The 20,366-nt window shown below is 44.7% G+C and overlaps 2 protein-coding genes across 2 annotated transcripts in view; both read right to left on the bottom strand.

Moving 5' to 3' along the window:
* Positions 1-10,224, bottom strand: part of LOC146207754 (ovochymase-1-like) — a 30,647-nt gene extending 20,423 nt beyond the window's left edge. The window contains exons 1-2 of the mRNA XM_084590273.1: positions 9,897-10,224; positions 491-518 (exon numbers count right to left, since the gene is read on the bottom strand). Of these exons, the coding sequence (XP_084446399.1) occupies positions 491-518; positions 9,897-9,938 (70 nt within the window). The 5' untranslated portion in view covers positions 9,939-10,224. The remainder of the gene's footprint in view (positions 1-490; positions 519-9,896) is intronic.
* Positions 10,225-14,980: 4,756 nt separating this feature from the next.
* Positions 14,981-17,736, bottom strand: LOC146207755 (uncharacterized). Its single transcript, XM_084577513.1, has 2 exons — positions 17,701-17,736; positions 14,981-16,973 (listed from the first exon to the last, which is right to left on the bottom strand). Exons 1-2 carry the CDS (start codon positions 17,734-17,736, stop codon positions 15,027-15,029), a joined length of 1,983 nt encoding a protein of 660 aa, XP_084433639.1. The 3' UTR covers positions 14,981-15,026.
* Positions 17,737-20,366: the final 2,630 nt, after the last annotated feature.

Raw genomic sequence — 20,366 nt, forward strand, 5'->3', positions numbered from 1 at the left:
CAACTATTTGACAGTTTTACTTGGCGGACTCCGTTATTTAGTGCCTATGCTTACAATTGCCAGTCGAGGTACTCGGTTCCTTTATAAGTTTTTCTTTTTCTTAATTTCTGTTTAACGGTATCGTTTACACTGATCTCAGCCGAGGTAGATTTCAGACTTAAGCAAGTAAAATATAAAAAGCTGCTATTCTGAAAACGTCTACCTTCTCATTAGTGCCTTTTTAATTATATTTATGTGAAATAGGATTGCACTAGGGGAAAACATCAATGTAAGATATCTAAGGGCACTTGCGAACAACGAAAGCGTTTTATTTGGCAAAGTCAAATCTCTTGTTCAGAACCTAAGAGCAGCGTGTAAGGAAATCGTTCAACACTGCGAAACTGCACGTCTGTCATGCTTCTTTCTTTCATTTTCCCTTTTATTGTTGAGAAGGAGAATGAGTGAAATCTAAAAAACTATGATTTCTTGTATGAAAGGCAATATATATTACCTGAAGGCATCAATATCTCCAAAGCCAGCTGCAAAACAAAAATACACATTCGCACATTCAGTTGTTTGAGCGGTAGAAATAAAGAAAATATGAGTGGAATCATATGTACTTGTCGAGCACGCCTCTAATGTAAGTCCTTTGTACCTACAGTATATTTGATAAACGGACATATGACGATATCCGCGCGTTGCGCGAGATAAAGCTTTTAACTTGATACAACTATCAGAATCGAACCGACTGCTAGCTTTTGAACCTGATTTTACTCCTGCTGACTGTCACACGTTAACATTGTCTTACCTAATTAAGTAGTGCGCATCATGTTCTATTACTTTATGATAAAGCGTATTTCGAAATACGACGAATTTATCTACTGGTAGTTAAGTTTAATCAATTTATTTATTGACTAACTGAAACCTTTAACCAGCGGATATTTACAGCCCCTACATTTACCACATCGGATCTCAAATAAATATTAACTTTAATGCGTGTATCTCCTGTAACTCCACCTTCGGCAACTTTATGAGCTCTTCTTAGAACAGAGCATGTTTTGTGCTGTCGCCGCATTCTTGAAACTACGCAGTCCAGCTTGGCGAGAGTATCAAGATTTCGCGACCTCTGACATCTTTATTTTGACAAAAATAAGGACGTCGCATTCGATCCGGTTGCCTACGCAGACCGCAAGTAAAACACGCGAATGAAGGGCCGATGCAGTGATGTATTTCTCATTGTTTCCACCGGCCAGCTTTAAAGGTACCCTGAGAAGATAGTTATGGTAATACGATAATGAAACCAATCCGTACAGTAGGTCTTTGTGATTATTCTAGTGAAATTAAAAAGCACTGTGTGGTCCTTGTAATTTACAGATAATGCTTTAAGCGCTTCTGACGACCGTTCACAAGTAATTAAGGCAACACTTCACCACGCATTCGTAATTTCCTGCTGACGTCAACTGGGCTTCCTGGGTGCACCCTCTTATTGGCTGACGACGTGGTGCGGCGCCGTAGGGACGTTGTTTCAGTTTATTTTTTTTTTGCGCCGATATGAGTTGAGTTCAGGAAGCAGAGAAGGAGCATTATATATATATATATATATATATATATATATATATATATATATATATATATATATATATATATATATATATATATATATATATATAATCACGGCGATGTGGCCTGGCGGGGCTAATTCAAACTAAGTCCGGAATAGTGAGTGGCTCCAACGCGCGAGTCTCCCCGACGGGCCTTTCAAGTGCGCCAGTCAACAAAATGGTGTAGCCTATGACTGACCAATGGCCTCTTGTAGTACTGTGACTCGAAGAAAAAAATCTTACAGCGGTTTCAAAATGGTCGGGTTCAAACCCGGGTACTTGGGTTCAATGGCCGAGCATCTTAAACACTGAGCCACTGTACTTATAACCAGGCTTTAGTAAGGTTAAACGTCTGCCACTTACATACATACATGCCACCCCCACGACTGACGGCTCACTCCTGTGCAATTGGGCTGTACCAAGACGAATGGATTTTCTGTTCGTGGGCGCCAAGATTACCTCGGAAGGAGACTGCAGCCATGAAATTAGGAGACGCCTGCTTCTGGGAAAGAGAGCGATGGTTAGCCTTGACCGCCTAGTAAAGAGCAGAGACATTAGTCTGCCAACCAAGATCCGTATAACCCGTGCTATGGTCTTTCCAGTTGTGATGTATGGATGCGAGAGTTGGACTGTGAAAAAGGCTGACCGCCGAAGAATTGACGCGTTTGAATTGTGGTGCTGGCGAAGACTCTTAAGAGTTCCTTGGACTGCCAGAAGATCAAATCAGTCGATATTGTCGACCATAAACCCTGACTGCTCATTGGAGGGTCAAATTCTAAAGTTAAAGCTCAGCTACTTTGGTCATCTGATGAGAAGAGAGGAGTCGCTGGAGAAAGATTTGATGTTGGGAAAGGTTGAGGGTCGCCGGAGAAGGGGTAGGCAGCGAACGCGATGGTTAGATGGCATTCTCGAGGCATTGCAGATGAAGCTATGTGATGTTAAGAAGATAGTGAGAGACCGGAAAGCGTGGCGTGACATGGTCCATAGGGTCACGAAGAGTCGGACACGACTGAACGCCTGAACTGACTGACTGAAGACGAATGGAAAGGAGCGCGCATAGTTCGAAGCACTAGGAGTGGCCGTGAGGGACATACGAAACAAACCAGCGTTCATTACGTTCACCATGCGCCACCTCCTTGTAGTAAGATAAAATCTGCGCTCACTGCCACATCGCGTTTTGGACAGACCCCATGGCAAAGTCGTAATGGTTAGGGAAGTCGGCTAAGGCTTAGGCGTTTCTTTTGAGACACTGATCTAAAACCAAGATATATTTCGAAGGTAAGTTCCCTCTTCTCAGCCCATAGAGTTGCTAGTAAGCGGTGTCCTCTCTGCGCTCCTCATTATCGGCGTTGCGCAAACCTACTGGAGATGACGATGGGGCTACAGCTCTCCCATCATCATCAGCCTGACTATACCCACTGCAGGGCGAAGGCCTCTCCCATATTTCTCCACTTAACCCGGTTCTGTGCTAGCTGCATCCACTTGACCCCTGCGAACTTCTTAATCTCATCCGCCCACCTAACTTTCTGCCGCCCCCTGCTACGCTTTCCTTCCCTTGGAATCCAGTTTGTTACCCTCAGCGACCATCGGTTATCCTCTCTTCGTGCTACATGTCCTGCTCATGTCCATTTCTTCTTCTTAATTTCCACTAGAATGTCGGTAACTTGAGTTATTTCTCTCACCCACTCTGCACGCTTTCTATCTCTTAATGTTACCCCTACCATTTTTCGTTCCATAGCCCTCTGGGTTGTCCTCAACTTAAGTAGAACTCTCTTGGTTAGCCTCCACGTTTCAGCCCCATAGGTGACTACAGGTAAGATGAAACTGTTGTATACTTTCCTCTTGAGCGACACCGGTAAGCTGCTAGTCATAATCTGCGAGTGCTTGCCAAATGCGCTCCATCTCCATTTTATTCTTCTTGTTATTTCATTATCATGGTCCGGATCTGCAGTTACTACCTGTCCTAAGTAGACATATTCGCCTACTACTTCCAGTGCTTCGCTACCTAACGTTAACTGCTGTTCCTTCCCGAGGCTGTTGAACATTACTTTAGTCTTCTGCATATTGATTTTTAAGCCTACCTTTCTACTTTTCCTGTCTAGATCATTAATCATTATTTGCAGTTCATCCCCCGAGTTAGTTAGCAAGACAATGTCATCGGCAAATCGCAGATTACTGAGGTATTCTCCATCTACCCTTATCTCTAACTGCTCCCATTCCAAGTCTCTGAATACTTCCTCTAAGCAAGCTGTGAATAGTACTGGGGAGATCGTGTCTCCTTGCCTAACACCTTTCTTTATGGGAATTTTGTTGCTTTCTTTATGCAGAATTATAAGCTCTTATTATAAGAACTTTATGCTCTCCCATCAGTCCATCCCAAGTTACGCTCTGACTTCTTAAAACCGTATCGAGCTGCGAGCGTTTCCCTCGCTGTCTTGTCACCCTGAAAAGAGCGCGCATGTCCCGAAACAAAGGTAGCTCTTGTCTCCAGGCGCGTCAAGCCTTCAGGCGGATTTTCAGCTTGAGTGCTTGTCTAGCTGACGCGACCTAGAGCTGCAATAAAGGTTAGACGGCGCCTGCACTGAAGAGCATTCAGGATTCGAGTCCAGAGTTGGCGGCTGCATCATAGAAGGCAAGCCTTTGTTCGTGTTCTAGCAGAACGTTCTTGAACCCGTAGACTGTTAGAGTTGATTGGTTATTTTTTTCTCCGTGACGTTCGGGGCCAGTACTCGGATAAGACAAGGAAAATAAATCAACCTTTTCGAAAAGTCACGAGCAATGTCCAGGCGACGTATGACTTTTCACCAGTGTTCTAATTTTTCAGCAAACTTCGGCGCCTTCCGACTGTTCTGAACTCGAGGGGACAAGCAGATTAAATAAAGGTTAAAAGGATCCTTGAAAGAAGTCCTGGGCATTTAAATAATTTGCAAAATGTGTGATCACCACTATAATTCAAATCAAAATTAAGAAACTATCGCGATCGACTTTGCATAGATCCCGTACACGGTTTCAACACTGCCCTTCACAGTACTTCCAAACGTTGCATAGCAAGGAATGCCTTGTGTTGAATATTCACTATTATTCCATAGTTTTATTTTTATTGTTACTGTTATTATTTTTCTATTACGATTAATATATTTTTGAAGATTCACTATGATTTGAGTGTTTGGACCATATATCATGTGCTCTAATTACTGCCCTGTGTGACATAGCAAGCAGGGTACTGTCGTTACCAAATCGGACATGGTTCATAGGGTCACGAAGAGTCGGACGCGACTGAACGACTGAACTGAACTGAACTGAAGGTGTTTTCTTGTTATCTCTTTTACTCCGCTTTCCTTTATCAAATTCTCGCGAGATCTCCCGAAATTTTGTTGTGATAGCACCCAGTCGCAAAGAACTACAGAAACTTTTCTGCTGTTACGACAGAATTCCTGCGGGGTTTTTGACCGGAAACCTCTTGTGACATCAGAACTTTTTGTAGTAACATAAGAATTGTCTGTAGCTACAGCTAAAAACTACTACAGAACTACAAATCAATAGGAAACTACTACAGAAAAATATACATAACTGCAGAAGTACAGACAATAGGTAACCACTACAGAAAAATCTCACATTTGCTGCTGAACTACGGAATATTTGGTCGTATTTTTGACGCTTGTTCTGTATTTTTTTTTTCGACTAGGCAAGGAAATCTTGTCAACGTTCGTGACATTCATCCTGATTTGAATTTTATCACTTTTCTGATATGTTCTCTCCAGAGTTCCCTTAGATATTTTCTAACACCTCTTTATTTTTATCTTCACATGCTGGTGATGCACCTCCTGCAACAGTTCTTATGTTACAGCTTCTAATCTGCGAGGTTTTTGTATTGTCTAAGTCAATAACCACTGTGTGAGCAGGGTGGTGAGTTTTCCTCACACAAACTGTGTAGCATCCACCACAAGTCTGTATTTATTTTATCGCCACGTATCTTTTTTACCTGTTACATTGCTCCTGACGCTTCGTTATTTCCGCTTTCGTTACCCCTAGCATATACGTCTCCTTGGCAACTCTGCAAGTCTCATTAACGCCGTAGTATCGGCTGCTCCACAAAATCAGATCAACGTTTCCCTTTTATTTTCACTGTCGCATGCAAACTCATTATATCATCTCAAATTGTGCGCATCTGGTTTTTCATTGTAATTTCTCCTTCGCTGCTTTGGGATTATGTCAGAAATAAAAACATGCTAAATCCTCACAATGTGAGAATTTTTCATTCATTTATTTTGCCTCCTTGAATAGCTTTTACAATTCTGCTCGTTCTAGCCAATCTTCCAGCCCTTGGTGCTTTGAGAGTGCTTGCCAGTAACCCGTCTCCCCCTAGATCCTACTTATGTCGCACGCCCTGTGATCATATTGACAAAGTTATATTTCCTGAAAGGCACATGCTAAGAGTTTCTTTCTCCAGTTAGAGCAGAATAATGGGCATTGCAAGTGACAGGCGTCGAGCCTGCATTTTCATTACTGCCATTAATTGGCAGAGTATATCCTTCTTTGTCATCGCTTCACCGGTACCCTTTCAAAGGTGGTCCAATCCCGCCCCAGCTGCTAAGCTCGCTATCCTAAGTGCTATACTGCTATCCAAAGCTCGCCACACCCCAGGTTACCTGGCACCTCTCTACTCTTTTGCGGCTACAGGAGGGGCACATAATATTGTTTACTTCATTTTTTGGCATGTCACTTTGTTTTCTATGTTCATTTCACTTCTCCGTGTTTATAAAAAAAAACATTCATGGTTCTAATGTTATTTGATTCAGAAAATTCTGCTTGTAATTCCACTCTCCAACTTTCAACTTGCTCCTCGCTAGCTGTATCGGTTTTTCCTTTAGCCGGCTCACGTACCTGCTTCATTCGTACTTTGACATTACAGTCGCCCATTAATAGACCGATCGATATTTTTTTTTTACTTCCTTTACTGGCCATATAATGTTTGGGAGGAATACTTACTGCGTTTTAATGTGTTAACTAACCGCGCCCATTTTCGCAGAGTGTATTGCACTGCAGAGAGGAGCCAAAGTGGAGAAAGGGGGAAGCCTTCCGCTCCACGTCTAGCGGAGAGGATGGAGAGAAACAATTTCTGGACACTTAAGCTACATGCTTAAGGGCATGACACGCGCTATCTTTAACGGCTTCCGTCTGCAGCTCCTCCTTCGAATAATCGTTCGCGTATATCCACTTTGCTACTCCTTTCATTCTTTCATGTGTACCTCAAATATCTAACACACACATTATCGTAGAGGTGCAAGCGACCCAGTTATGTTAGACCATCCGGCATGGGTATCTATCTACAAAGGCCTGCTTTAACCAAGCCGTGCAGACGTGCTTGTGTGGCCTAGGAGTAGTGGGCCTTACTCATCGGCCAAGGGCCCTGGGAAGTAAAATTTCTCTCATTCATCTATTTTAAAGTATAAGACCGGGTTGGCAGCTACTGCCTTGTCCTGTATCGTGCGCGGCCATTTTACCCACCAACTACCGCCAGGCAGAACCATGCCCGTGATTTTTCCTATAAAGTGCCTACGCTGATGACGCTGGGTTTTGTGCAACCCAGAGCATACAACGTTATCGCGTTAAAATGACAGAGGGAAGGAGAGAGGGTGGAAGGCGACGAGCGGCAATAGGGAAGCCGTGGTCGCCAGAGTGGAGAGAGGAGGCCAGAACTGGACCGGGCCATTCACTCATGCGGTCTGACTTATTGAAATGTCATCGAATGCTTCTTGAGAGTGGGCCACTGATGCTAACGCAAACTGTGAAGCGCAAATCCCACTGATCTTCTGTTTTCTTTTTCGTAGCCGTCATCTTTGAACCTCGTAACCAACATACAATCCTGAGGAATGGATGCTAGTGCGTAGATATAGATTAGCATTTGCATGTGCTTCTACCTGCTCCCATTTCATCATTACTGAAGAATTCTTAGATGTTGCCAGCCATATTATTATTGATAAAAAAATCTCTGGCAACTCGCACTCACATTCCTGATTGTCCGCGTTATCACAATACGTGATCGAAGTTTAGCACTGCTTGAAAAAATGAATGAATAAAATTTACATGTAAATTTCATGAGCTTTCTTTGCATGCCTCACCTGCCCCCATAACCTTCCCTGCCTTTCCTCCTCCTCCTTCTCCTCCTTTCGCAAACCCATGATATCACAGTGGCGTCAGCAGGATTCAAGGTTGGGGCATTTTGAGCGCGAAATGAACTCTCTGCCTCTACATCATTTTCTTTACTCCTTCAACGGTATTAATCACGAAGTAAACATAGCCAGAAGTTCACAACCATGACCAATTGGGGAGGCCAATAGTGAAGTAATGTACAGACTCTAAAGGGCAACCTTATAACACATAAGTACCTCGTAATTATTTTGCTGACACACTCTGCCTCCTATTTTTTTCCTGGGTTTTACTGCATATTAGTGATAGGCACGCTCACTCGAGAAATACAGCAAGAAGGCATGGCGTTTTCTGATATTTTGAAGTGTGAACACAAAGTCCTGTCGCATGTATTGATGTGAACTTCAAGTTGATGATGTTTTATATTGTGGCAATGTGCACACCGGACTAGGTGGCAGATGTAGCCTTCTAACCATCTAAATTACTTTATCCTCACAGTTCCGGAATCACTGTTATGGCTTTATTTTTTCAGACAGAAACATGTCCTGAGACAAATTAACCGTAGCGATATTGTGAGCTGTTAGTGCATATCTTTTACTTTGCCAATACCGTAGAGAATTATTTCGTGCCGACAGTTGTGAAAGTGTATTTGAGCTCAATAGATTAACGCAGTAGTGCAGCTTCCTTCCTGCATTCTGTTTTCTGGACCAAAAGTGTTACCTATCGAAGCTTATGCATGCAAACGATGCAGTTTAAACGTCCATTCGTTGAGTCCGAACAGCGGTCTGCTCAAAGCGAAATATTTTGCGCGTCATTTCTGTACTAAGACGAAAATTTACTTTGAAACATCATGCGCCAAGATAAAAACGAGTTAAAGCACAGAAAAAGGTGTTTTTAAATGTGAAACCTACTTATGCGTATAATGAGTTTATAACTCAGTGCGTTTCTTATCGCATTGCGACTTAAAACATTAAACTTTAACTACAATGTCTCTCGCACAGAAATAACTTCCTTTAAGTCAATGCCGAGTTCTGTTTTGCGGCTCATGGCTTAAGACGTGCATATTGCCACAAACTAAAAGAAATTCGCAACAAAACATGCGACAGAACTTGGCGTTCACATGCGAAACTGCTTAGCCAAACGCCAAATGTGTGCCTTTGTATGATTCGTTATCTGCGCGGACGTCGAAATGACCAAATATTCGCATCACACTTTGCATCAGGATAGGCTCATAACTGGACTGTATTGTGTTAGCAACACTCGCCAACAGGTGTCATGTACGAACCCAGCAAAGCAAACAGCTTTTCTTACTGTTTGTCCTTGCTTATTTGACAAATAGTTCTTGCAATTCACAATCATTGACTTAAAGGTACTGGGTGAAACTATTTTGTGCAATTCCTTTATTTTTTTTTTAATGGCTGTGACTGACGCAGCACTGTAGAGCCGCAATGATGTTTCACGGCATGTCGCAAGGCATTAATGCGCAAAAAGCATATTCAGATTGTGGTGAATTAGCAATGGGAATTGACTTATTCAATTGAACGTCCTCTTGTACATAGCGTATCAGTACATCCCGAAGCTACTCATGGACGTAATTTTCAAAAGCCGCCAGCCGACTTAAAAATTGTACAAACCGAGTGCGAGGCTGGTAATATTGGTGGTACACAAAAACGCTTGTAGCCTTTTATTGAAAAAGTAAAGAGAAATCTAGCGTACAATGGCGGGATAGTCCGAGCTAAACGAACGTGTTAGGCTGTGCTGGCCAAAAGAAGCATCCAAGTGATATTTACACAGCTGCCGCAAGGCTGTAATCCTTCTGCTGTAGAAAACATTGCAGCAAACCAGATGAGGTACTGGGTGCATTCAAGAGCTCTGATCTTACAAAATGCGCTTTTCCCACTATTGAGAATATAAAATATAAATACCATCTAATAGATCTCTTCTTTCCCTACTTAACTGAGTACACATGCATTCCTGTTTTGAAAATGTATGACAAAAGTAAAATCAAAACAAAAAAAAAACAATTAAGCTCATACGTGCCATCTTTGCTCCGGCGCCTCAGCCCATTTATCTCACGGTAACTCACGGTGACTGCAGAGTTTTCGTGGAGTCCGGTGGACTCGCAATAAAACAAATCCGAAAAGTAAGACTGTTGAAGTGACTCACCGAGACGGAGAACACGAGCGCAGCTGGCGAACTCAGTTTCATAATGCTCTTGAAATCCGTTCGCTCGAGTGCGGCTATAGGTTTTCTATTTTCAACCCCTTAATTTTTTTTTTGTACGGGAATATGGGTGCGACGTTCATCTAGGTGCATTGAACGACCGCCGTTTTTGTTCTCGGCATTTACGGCGAGAAAGAGAGAGGGGTGTTAGCTCGCGAGCCCAAGCACGTTGTGAACACTTTTCATGGGGATGTCTTCGCCGAGACGAAACTGGCGAGCTCCCGGTCATGTGCGTCTCACCGCGTTCTCGCATGTGCCGCTCGTACGTCACTTACTGCGAAGCAAGCGACAAAACAACAAAAGACAAAATGTGCACCGTCTGCGCATTCTGTCTTGTATACTGCGTCTCGCTTGTGCATCGAAGACAACTTGTTTCTTAGTGCGAAACAGGCTGTGTAAAAGAAGTAAAAAAAATTGCACAAAGTAAAGCTCTCAACAATGGGACGCGCCTTCGGCGGATTTCTTGTAATTCTCTGTGCCGCTGTGAACAATGCAGGAGTGCATGTGAAGGCGTGTTCACTAGTACTTGATCAAAAAAGGCTTTGCACAGTGGCAGCTCGGTTGCAAATAATGGATGCCTGCAGCTCTGATTTCTAAGCGTTAAATTTTATTCTTGGCAAAGCTGTTCACCAATTTAATTGATGCGATATTTGACGCCGCAAAGCCCCAAACCATTGCCTACGTATTCTTTATCTTGCTTCCTGTTTTAATTCTGTGAATTTTACAAATGCCAAGTTGCAATTGTTATTTCGTTCGAAAGTCAACGTCACTTTCTGCAGCAGAGCAGTCCGAAAATTCCCTGTTTAGGACACAACGCGGCTGCCCCAGCGGATAGGGTTACAGAATCGATAGATAGAAGCCCCCCCTGAGCGACCAATTGCCTCCTACCCTCCGACCTACAAAGAAAGTGGAATAAGGGATTAATTACACATATGCATCTACCCGAGCCCAGCCATAAAGGAAAGCTATGCGGCCCTATAAGAAAGCTGTTAGTTGAGAAGGCGCATGAAACGGGCTGCTTTTATCGCGTTTTTTTTTCTTTTACCTAATGGTACATTACCAGTTAAACTACGGTTAAAGGAAAAAACTTTTTTGTCCTATTGCTTTAGTTGCCGTAAACCGGAAACTATAGACAATGTTTGCCTTGACTGCTGGAACGCAGTATTTCTCTGGGATATCTTAAGGAGGACTTTAAGAAAGGATCTGCCTGTCCATGCTCAGGACCGTGTGTGCCATATACGACTTATACATGTTGCTGTGCCTCCATAGAGTACGTATAAACAATGGCTGTGCGAAACGCTGATGTGGATGCTCACTGAGCGAGGGAGCATGTCATTAAGAATGTGACTTATCTTAAAGCTAGCTATAACGCCCAAAGTCAGAAACCTGAGCGGATGCCAGTTTTGATGCAGCTGTGTAACCTAAAACGGTTCTGAAACGAAGTGCCGCCTTAATATTTTGCTGTTACTCTTCGTGATGCTCTACTACATCTGAAACATTTACCAGGCTGTATTCGTAACTGTGAACACGCAATAAAGAAAAATAAGCGACGATAGCTAAGTTAAATGGAGAGGTCAGTGACGCTTGCGTGCTTCTCCGTGGTTTCGAATCACGTTAGCTGCTGTGTGCCATTTCTTTGATTTATTAAGCCCCAATCACACGGTGTGTGACATAACACTTTGACGACGGCAGAGTGGCTTCAGTGCCTCTGGGCTTCATACAAGGAATTTGCAGGGGCGCGATCTTTCGATCTGCGCATGCACTATACCATCGCGGATGCGCACACCACAAGATCGCGCTTCGGCGAATTTTATGTGGGTTTGATTGTTTGAAACACAGCTTTTATTTAAAGTCCTTATTGTGTACTTTGCTCTAGGCGTCTGTGCAGAATCTTGCCCACCACAATCACGGAGGCCGAACGGGATTTGTTTCATTTGACGTCGATTGCCATAAAGCTTGACTCTTCGGCCTGCATTCACAAAATCTCCGAACTTTTCCCAGAGCAAAGCGATGGCCAAGCTGTAAGGGACAGTGCCATCTAGGCGTCACTGGTTTTTCCACAAGCGCTGCTAAAACGTTTAGAGAGGAAGCTTACGCTGCAAGAAACTTGTGTCAATCTGAAGATTAAAAAAAATCATGTGGTTTAACGCCTCCTAAACCCAGAAGAAGCGAAAGCCTCGTTAGGCTTGGTACGTTACACTTGGTTACGCTCCTTGTTACTCATCGTCATCATCACTATCGTAGCCGTCATCGTCAACTAAATGCACCGTCATTGCCATCGCCACTATCATCAACATTATTATCACTAACTGAAACGCAATTGTCATCGCTACTATCAACATCATCATTATCACTAACTGCGCCATCATCGTCATCGTTATTATCATTACGCTAGACAAGGAGAACTAAAAGGAGCATGGTCTTTTCTTATAGCCACACTTACAAAGGTCAAAGGTGGTGCAGCCGCATATAGGTGATTCATGGCGTTTGCTTATAGGCGCACTTTGTCCTCTAGCTCACTGAAGGTCACACATGAGCAGGTGCTGATATTACCACGAGGGGAGAGGGGGGGGGGGGGGGGGGGGACTCTTTCGCTTCAAAATCACATCCTACAACCAGCAGTTTATGACAAAGTTCACAGTAACAAATAAACTCCACAAGAGTGTTGCCCATGACCCTGGCTGGATGACTAGGCGGCTTTCGTGTTCTGCTGCTTACCTCATGGCTAGCACTTCGGTCCGGGGCACAAGGCCTATGGTTTGGTGGCAACGGGGTTCGATATCCCCCGTGTGCTATGAGAGGGCAGGGCACTTCTATGTGGCCTAGTCTTCATTATGTCGTCCCTTGTATCCCAATCGTTGCTTCGGGACGTTACACTTCAGATTTTACACTTTAGACCCATGATATAGAGCAAAATAATTTACTCCTACTCAGAAGTGCTGCAAGGTTTTTCAGTCAGTCGCAAAATAAAGCATTAAAGGTGCACTCTAAAAATACATCACCTTTTCTCGTACTCAGTTCTACTCTAAACGTCAGCTTGAAAGGTTGATTGAACGTTGCATTGAGATAAACAAAAAATCGGAACGTTTTACAACAAACTCTAGAAAAGCATCTAGATATATGCACCATAGAGCAAAGTCCCTGAACCGCACGCCGGGCGATTTTCGACCAGACGTACGATGTAACTGAATTATAACCTTATTTCTCTAGCGCAAATGAAAGAATTAAAGTCCAACTGTCAGATCTTCAAGTATGGTCCGAGACTGCTGGTCGATACAAAAGTTATGCGCTTTGGTTGCAGTTTGCCTGATCCACAGACTTTCTTCCCCAATAGTGCCGCATAGCGCCAAAAACCTACTTTCCAGTACGGTTCGCAACCACTGCCTGTTGTTGCTGAGCCCACCGCAATGGCCCAAATATTAGAATGCTCGGTTACTGAGTCAGAGTACCGGTTTTGATCCCGGCTGCGGCTGCCACGTTTAGATGGAGGCTAGAGTGAGAAGTTTGAGCTTAAACTGAACATTAAAAAGACAAAGATCATGGCATTTTGCCCTATCAAGTCCTGGAGCATCAAGGGACAAGAAATGGAAGCTGTGACAGATTTTCTCTTCTTGAGCTCCAAGATTACCTCGGAAGGAGACTGCAGCCATGAAATTAGGAGACGCCCACTTCTGGGAAAGAGAGCCATGGCTAGCCTTGACCGCCTAGTAAAGAGCAGAGACATTAGTCTGCCAACCAAGATCCGTATAACTCGTGCTAGGGTCTTTCCAGTTGTGATGTATGGATGCGAGAGTTGGACTGTGAGGAAGGCTGACCACCGAAGAATTGACGCATTTGAATTGTGGTGCTGGTGGAGACTTGAGATTTCCTTGGACTGCCAGAAGATCACATCAGTCGATATTGTCGACCATAAACCCTGACTGCTCATTAGAGGGTCAAATTCTAAAGTTAAAGCTCAGCTACTTTGGTCATCTGATGAGAAGAGAGGAGTCGCTGGAGAAAGATTTGATGTTGGGAAAGGTTGAGGGTCACCAGAGAAGGGGTAGGCATTGGTTCCAGTCTCTTGGAGCGTAATCACATCGGGGGGTGTAAGCTGTGTGTTTATGTATTGTTTTAGTAGGGACTGTTTTTTGCGGTAGCCTCTGCAGTTCCATTGCCAAATTTCTAAGTTTTCTTGGTCTTGCTGATGCGTCTTGGTCATGTTTACGTGTTCGTGCTGTTGCCTTGTTCGACAGCGAACGCCGTTAACGCTGGACGGTTGTACGCTCTTTCCTTAATGTTTTCGTTGCAGGCATCCTCGAGGCGCTGCAGATGAAGTTATGTGATGTTGGGAAGATAGCGAGAGACCGGAAAGCGTGGCGTGATATGGTCCATAGGATCACGAAGAGTCGGACACGACTGAACGACTGAACTGACTGCAGCGCAAGGCGTTCGTGAACTGTGTGATGTTAGTGCACCTTGAAGTCCCAAGAAGTCACAATTATAAAGCATTCTCAGCTACCGTGCCCTTCATTTTCTGGGTTGTCGTGGAAAGTTTAACCTTATAAGTTAAGAACAGAACTTCGTCACTAGTCGAATAGTAAAGCATCAAGCAGCACGTGGACCGAACGCCCACGCGAAGCCGGCGATAAAGAAAATCAAGTTTACCAAATAATTTCATCTCAATATTTAATGGGCAAACAAAACAACAACAGTCCGCACACATTGTCTCTAACTCTGAAACAAAGTCAAACGAACTTCAACTGTATTTACGCAACGCGCCAGTAAAGGAAATGTGGCCTTGCTCAAATTTGCGCTTCTCAGCAATGGAAAACTAGAAAAATTGGGCTTGATGGTATAGAACGCTTATATGTAAGATCCTCGTGAAAACAAATGACACAATGTTGTTCCTATGACAGACAAGAAAACTCTTAAGAACATATCAACTTATGGCGCTAAACGGATGTCATCCCCCCCCCTTCCCCACCATCTTTTACTTTAATTGGGTAACGCGCTCTTTTATGTCTTCACCGGCGGAAGCAGGCTATAAGTACATACACAATAAGAGTGTCACGATCAATCGCTCATCGATTTTCACCACATGAAGCACTTTCTGAATTCAGTCATGGGCGACGGCCGGGAACAGGCGAACACACTTTCGAAACGGGCCGCCTGACCGGCAGGCATGTCGCAGCGCCGCGGGTTATCAGCTGTGCACATAAAAAGACAGCTGTCAAGCACAACATCGTCCTCCTTTCCTACTCCGAACACCCGCAGTGCTGTACTCATGGCCATGACGTCACCCAGTCGAGATGAATAATTCCTTGCAGATGCGTTTAGCCCCAGACAAAGACCTAGGATACCGGCACGTTGAGTGATCTCATCTGGTACTACCGTCGACTGCAGACCAGTCAGGCCGGAGCTGTGCAGAACGGCTCGAAGAAGGGCAACGCTGAAAAAGCTGTACTGGGCCGACTGGACGTCGCTGTAGTTGAATAGAGGTGGCACTAGGACCACAGCCGGAACAAATACTGTGTTATTCCTAACAAGTACGTTAGGGAACGCAGAAAGCAATGTAAATGGGTGTGTTGTGCTTCTCAGCGACCAATTCCAAGCGGCCCGCGCTGCTGCGCTATAGTCATTAGCAAAACTGCCCGTCACATTCGGAAGATACGCGTAGTATTTGCTAAGCTGTGCCATTCCGTCCTTGCGCGCTGGTATTCCTCGCACAAATTGTAGATTGAAGAGGCGCTTGATCAAGTTTTCTTGCTGTGTCGCCGGTAACCAACTTGCCTCGGTCACGGCACTAGCCACAAACTCCTTCACTTGCTGCAGGAAGAAGGACGTTTCGGCCAGAGACTCGGGCTCATGACTGGTGAGAAGGAACGGAGCATGCGCTGCCAAGCCGGCCACTCGCTCAACACAGTCGAAGCATCTGTTCGTGAGTGCCTTCTCCTCAAGGTCAATCGGAACTATGCACGCCATTATGTGTTGAGCGAACTCCCAGGCCAGGTACGCCTTGATGTTCCTAATCTGCAGTAGCTCCTTTAGGAACGGAAGAAGTGCTTCGTTAGCTACTTCGATTAGGTCAGCCTTGTCGAACACTGCGCCGCCGCCCTGATTAAGCTCATTGATAAGGATCGATGAGACCAGTCCGTACTTGTCAAGCTCTCCTATGGCTAAGGAAACCGGCATGTAAATACTCAAGTTTCCTGCTTTCTTCCACAGCGTGTTCACGTGGTCCATAACTGTCAAGATATTCCGTCGCGATATCGAATCCTCAAAGGGCTTCAGCGGCGAGCGCCGTTTGCAGCGGCTGCTTGAAGCTTCCTGTCCTGGCGCGTTCTGCAAGAACTGCGTGTTCATTTTGAGTTGGAGGCGCAGCTTGTATTGCGCATGCACTGAAGAAGCGTCCAGCCAGATAAACCCGCCGTCCTGGTAGCGGGCTGCCAGTCGCGTAGCAAGCTCAGCTGCGCTGTCGTTAGAGGCCAGTAAAGGACTTAGCTCGGCGACGCTCACATCGTCTCCGGCACTCGGTGACTTGGCGCTGCGCAGTGGACTATGACGACATTCTTCGTACAAGTCAGCGGCACGGTTCATTGCGGGCCACTTCTTATTGCTCTTCAGTCTCCAGGCAGCCAGAGCGTCTGCAGCCAAAGACCTCAGGAGGCCCCTCAGGAGGCTTTCTATAGGCCTTCCATAGCACACCCCCTCCCCGCACACAAAGTCTGAGAGACCTGTGCATGGTGATTTGCGGGCGTCGTCCGCGCAAGAAGAGATAAGCTCCTTGTAGCGATGGCAGAGGGTGGAGTTGCAGGCTACGACGCCTAATAAACCTCTTCCAGGATGCCGGAGGTGTTTTACTTTGGTGCTATCTTGCTGCCAACGCCAGATACTTTGCAGCAGAAGCGCCATGCCAGTGACAAATGCGATGATGCAAACTGCGATCGTCGTGGCCACTATCCAGCGCTGGAACTCCACATCGCCAACGAAATTGTAGGAGCTCTCTGCAGACGCCGGTTGCAAGGTCGCCACGCTAGACTGCAAACAAGAACAGATAGCACATGATGGCTGAGTAGGTTGTCGTTGCGACTGTAGGAGGCACAATATTTTATGTTTTCTTGGGTAGCTTCACCATAATATATATGAAGGAAGAAGGAAAAGAAAATGCACGGGCCTGCTACTGGCTCTGTTGCTGAGCCATATCCGCTGCCTCGTGCGGACAGAAGAGAAAATAGAGAAGAAAAAAAAAAAAGAAGGGGAGAAAGACGCGCGTCGCAACAGCCGTCGTCCACCACCGAAGAGGTGGCAAGTGCAATGACGGCCTACAACAGATAAAAATTCAGTAGCAGGCTAGCCCCCACCGCAAGCGGCGTTGACCTACCCGTCCCAGCCCCGTAGGGCAAGGAACAGCCACCCTTCACCACCTCTGATGGCTAAATATAGCACCTACGATATGTTGCTGTCGAAGTTCTCTAATCACCTCATATATGTAACGCGAAGCACAGAAATTGTTTCTGAAGCAGCAAAATGTGGGAAAATACCTTTCACGTCAATTTATCATGTTGTAATCGTTGCGTCTTCGGCTTTAACTGCTTCCCGAATGAAACTAGTAGGCTGTGAGTAGGCTGTCGCAATAATCTTACTGTTCGGAGTTAGCAGGTAACGCAGCTTTACCCAGACAGCTTAAATACTTCAAAAACATTAAGTTCTAAACGTTCGTAGTGGCGCTTTACGGCGCTACAACAGGCGTGCAGATGTGACTCACACTGTTCTGATCGTCGTCTCCTGGCGTGGATTCCATGTTCGTGAGTCGTTTGGTGGTCTTGACCGCCTAGACGTGGCCTCTGCCTTGGTATAAAGCGGACTTCTGTTGTGAGAGCGTGTAATACACGGACACAGCTGCTTGCACACCTGCACATCAAAAGTCACTCTTGCAAGCATAAGCCACAGAATGCTTCAATGTAGAGCAGTGCATGATACTGTCCCAGGTATTATATACTTAATTCTAGACTTAATTCTATACTTATTTTATACTTAATAGTAATCAAGTGGCCTGGAACATTTTACAGCAGAAATAATGCAGCTGCTGTCGCAATTTGGAGTATGCAGAGCAGTGAATTTGCCAGAATGCATTTTTAATGATGCACTTGTAATAATATGCTGATCTTCAGTCGCCCTAACCGAAAAAAAAAAGCTCGTCCAGATATTTCCTAGCCACTGATACCCGCATATGTTATATTCGGCGCTGTTCCGCCTTACAATGCTAGTAAACGAAACTTGCCCTTCCGTTCACCATAGAGACTGTTCTGTCACGCCTAGGTGATAAGGCACATGGGCAGTGAGAAAAAGCTTTTGCTGCGCCATCGCTCCTCATGAAGGTCGTGTCAGCCTGAGAACGAAAGCAGATTAGAGAGCTGAGAGGTCGAAGCTGTGACTGAGCCGTCGCAATAGCTGATTTTCTTCTCAAAACGTCGGCGTACGGAGCATCCCCGCAAAACAACAATTTTAGGGTGGAGCGTGCAAGAAGAAGACTCTCTTATTTCTTTCTTCCGGGAACAGAGGAGTGGCAGCGCAGCGGCATTTGCTCACATCATCAGGTGGACCTGCCAAATACCAAGCATTACAAAACCTGTTCATACCTGTATATCACCTGTACTACAGTACATGTATCCGATAATAGCAAAATAATATTAAGTTATAAAATCCCGAAAATCCCGACCACTAGGATGTTAGGTAAGGAACAAAGTTCTTTTTTAGTGTACTGTTCACCGCCTGCATAGAGGAACTGTTCAGAGGTATGGACTTGAAACTATGTATGGATAGAGTTTAAAGAAAAACACTTCCGTGACTTGCGATTCGCTGATTACATTTCGCTGCTAAGTAACTCAGGGATCGAATTAGAAAGAATGGTCAATCACCTAGATAGCTAGGGGGGGAAGAGGTGGTCTAGAAATTATTATGCAGAAAACTAATGCTCAGCCCATCGAAAGGGAATTGCATCATCGGTAGGTAGTGAAGCGCTGGAATCACTGAAAGATTAAAACATGCAGTGACCACAAGTTCGGAGCATAAAAGTGAAACGCCTAACGAATAAGATTGGGATGGAACGCTTTTGGTAAATACTCTCATATCATGAATGTCTTATGAGGCAGAAACGTGGAGGCTAACGAAAAAGGTTGAGTTTAAAATTGAGAAAACGCAGTGATCCATGGAATAGAAAATGACAGGCTTAACGTTAAGAGGCGAGAAGCGTGCAGAATGGATGGCACAGAGAACAAACGCGAGTTACTGACATTCTCGTCGAAATTAACCAGAATAAATGGTCATGGACAGGGCGTGTAATTAGAAAGCAAGATAGCCGATCGTCGCTAAGTGTGACGTGCTGATGGGAAGGTAAACGTAGCAAGGAGTGGAATATGTTATGTGGGCGGACGAGAGCAGGGAGTTTTGACCTCTCCACTGTACCACCTGCTACTCTTGGCTGTCGACGTTTCACTTTTCTATTATAAACATGCCACGGCTGGATAGCAGGCGGCTCCTTACGCCAACGACGACCACGCGAACTATGCAGTGAGCAGTCCAGAAACAAGAGCCTAATAGCTGCGATCTAAAAATTAAAGGCGGGGAAGGCATAGAGTTTCTTACTCTTACCTAGAAGGAAAGCTCTGCTGCCAGCTACGGGAGTTTACATGGAGTTTCCAGACGACCAGTTCAGCCACCATGAGCGCTCAAAGCATCATGGGCCGGAGAGCTACCGAGTGCAGAACTACAATTTTTGGCCAAAACTAATGCAAAGATAAACGTCGTTCTACCGTAAATAATGTCCTATCATTAAACATTGTGACTATAAATTCGAAAACGGGGAGAAATAGCCCCATTCAATGTGCAATTTATCTAATATAAGCGATGGCTCTTTCTCCTATCGGCTTAGTTTTGATCAGCACAAATACCAATATTTCGCACTTAACAGGCACACTTTAAGAGGAAAAAAACGTTTTGGAGTTATTTATGGTTGTGCAATTACTTAAGAAAGTTTTTAGTGCCATTTCGGGAAACAGAAACCTTTTATTGGCGACGTCTTCTTTTGCGCCTTCGCTACTATGGCTTTTGCGGTCTATGTACGCACCTTGATAATGATGATGATGATGATAAGAAAAAAAAACATCATAGTAACGCCACTCCATGCATCCGAGAAAAACCGACTGTCCCGCAACAAGTAGCACACCGGGCCATGATTCTTAGCGCGCCCATGGTCGCTGAAGTGCAGCGCCCTCAGCTTTCCCTCTAGTTAGTGTAAGAAACTCTATGGGGGAAGGGATGCATCTGAGATCCACCTCAAAAAACTGGCCACCATGTATATACAATGCTTTACGACCTCTTACGGTATCATAATCATGAAAGAACGCTAGTATTACCTTCATCCATAAAAGA

This window comes from Amblyomma maculatum, chromosome 1 (genome assembly GCF_055883805.1).
Source record: "Amblyomma maculatum isolate TAMU_Amacu chromosome 1, ASM5588380v1, whole genome shotgun sequence".
NCBI classification, from domain to species: Eukaryota; Metazoa; Arthropoda; class Arachnida; order Ixodida; family Ixodidae; genus Amblyomma; species Amblyomma maculatum.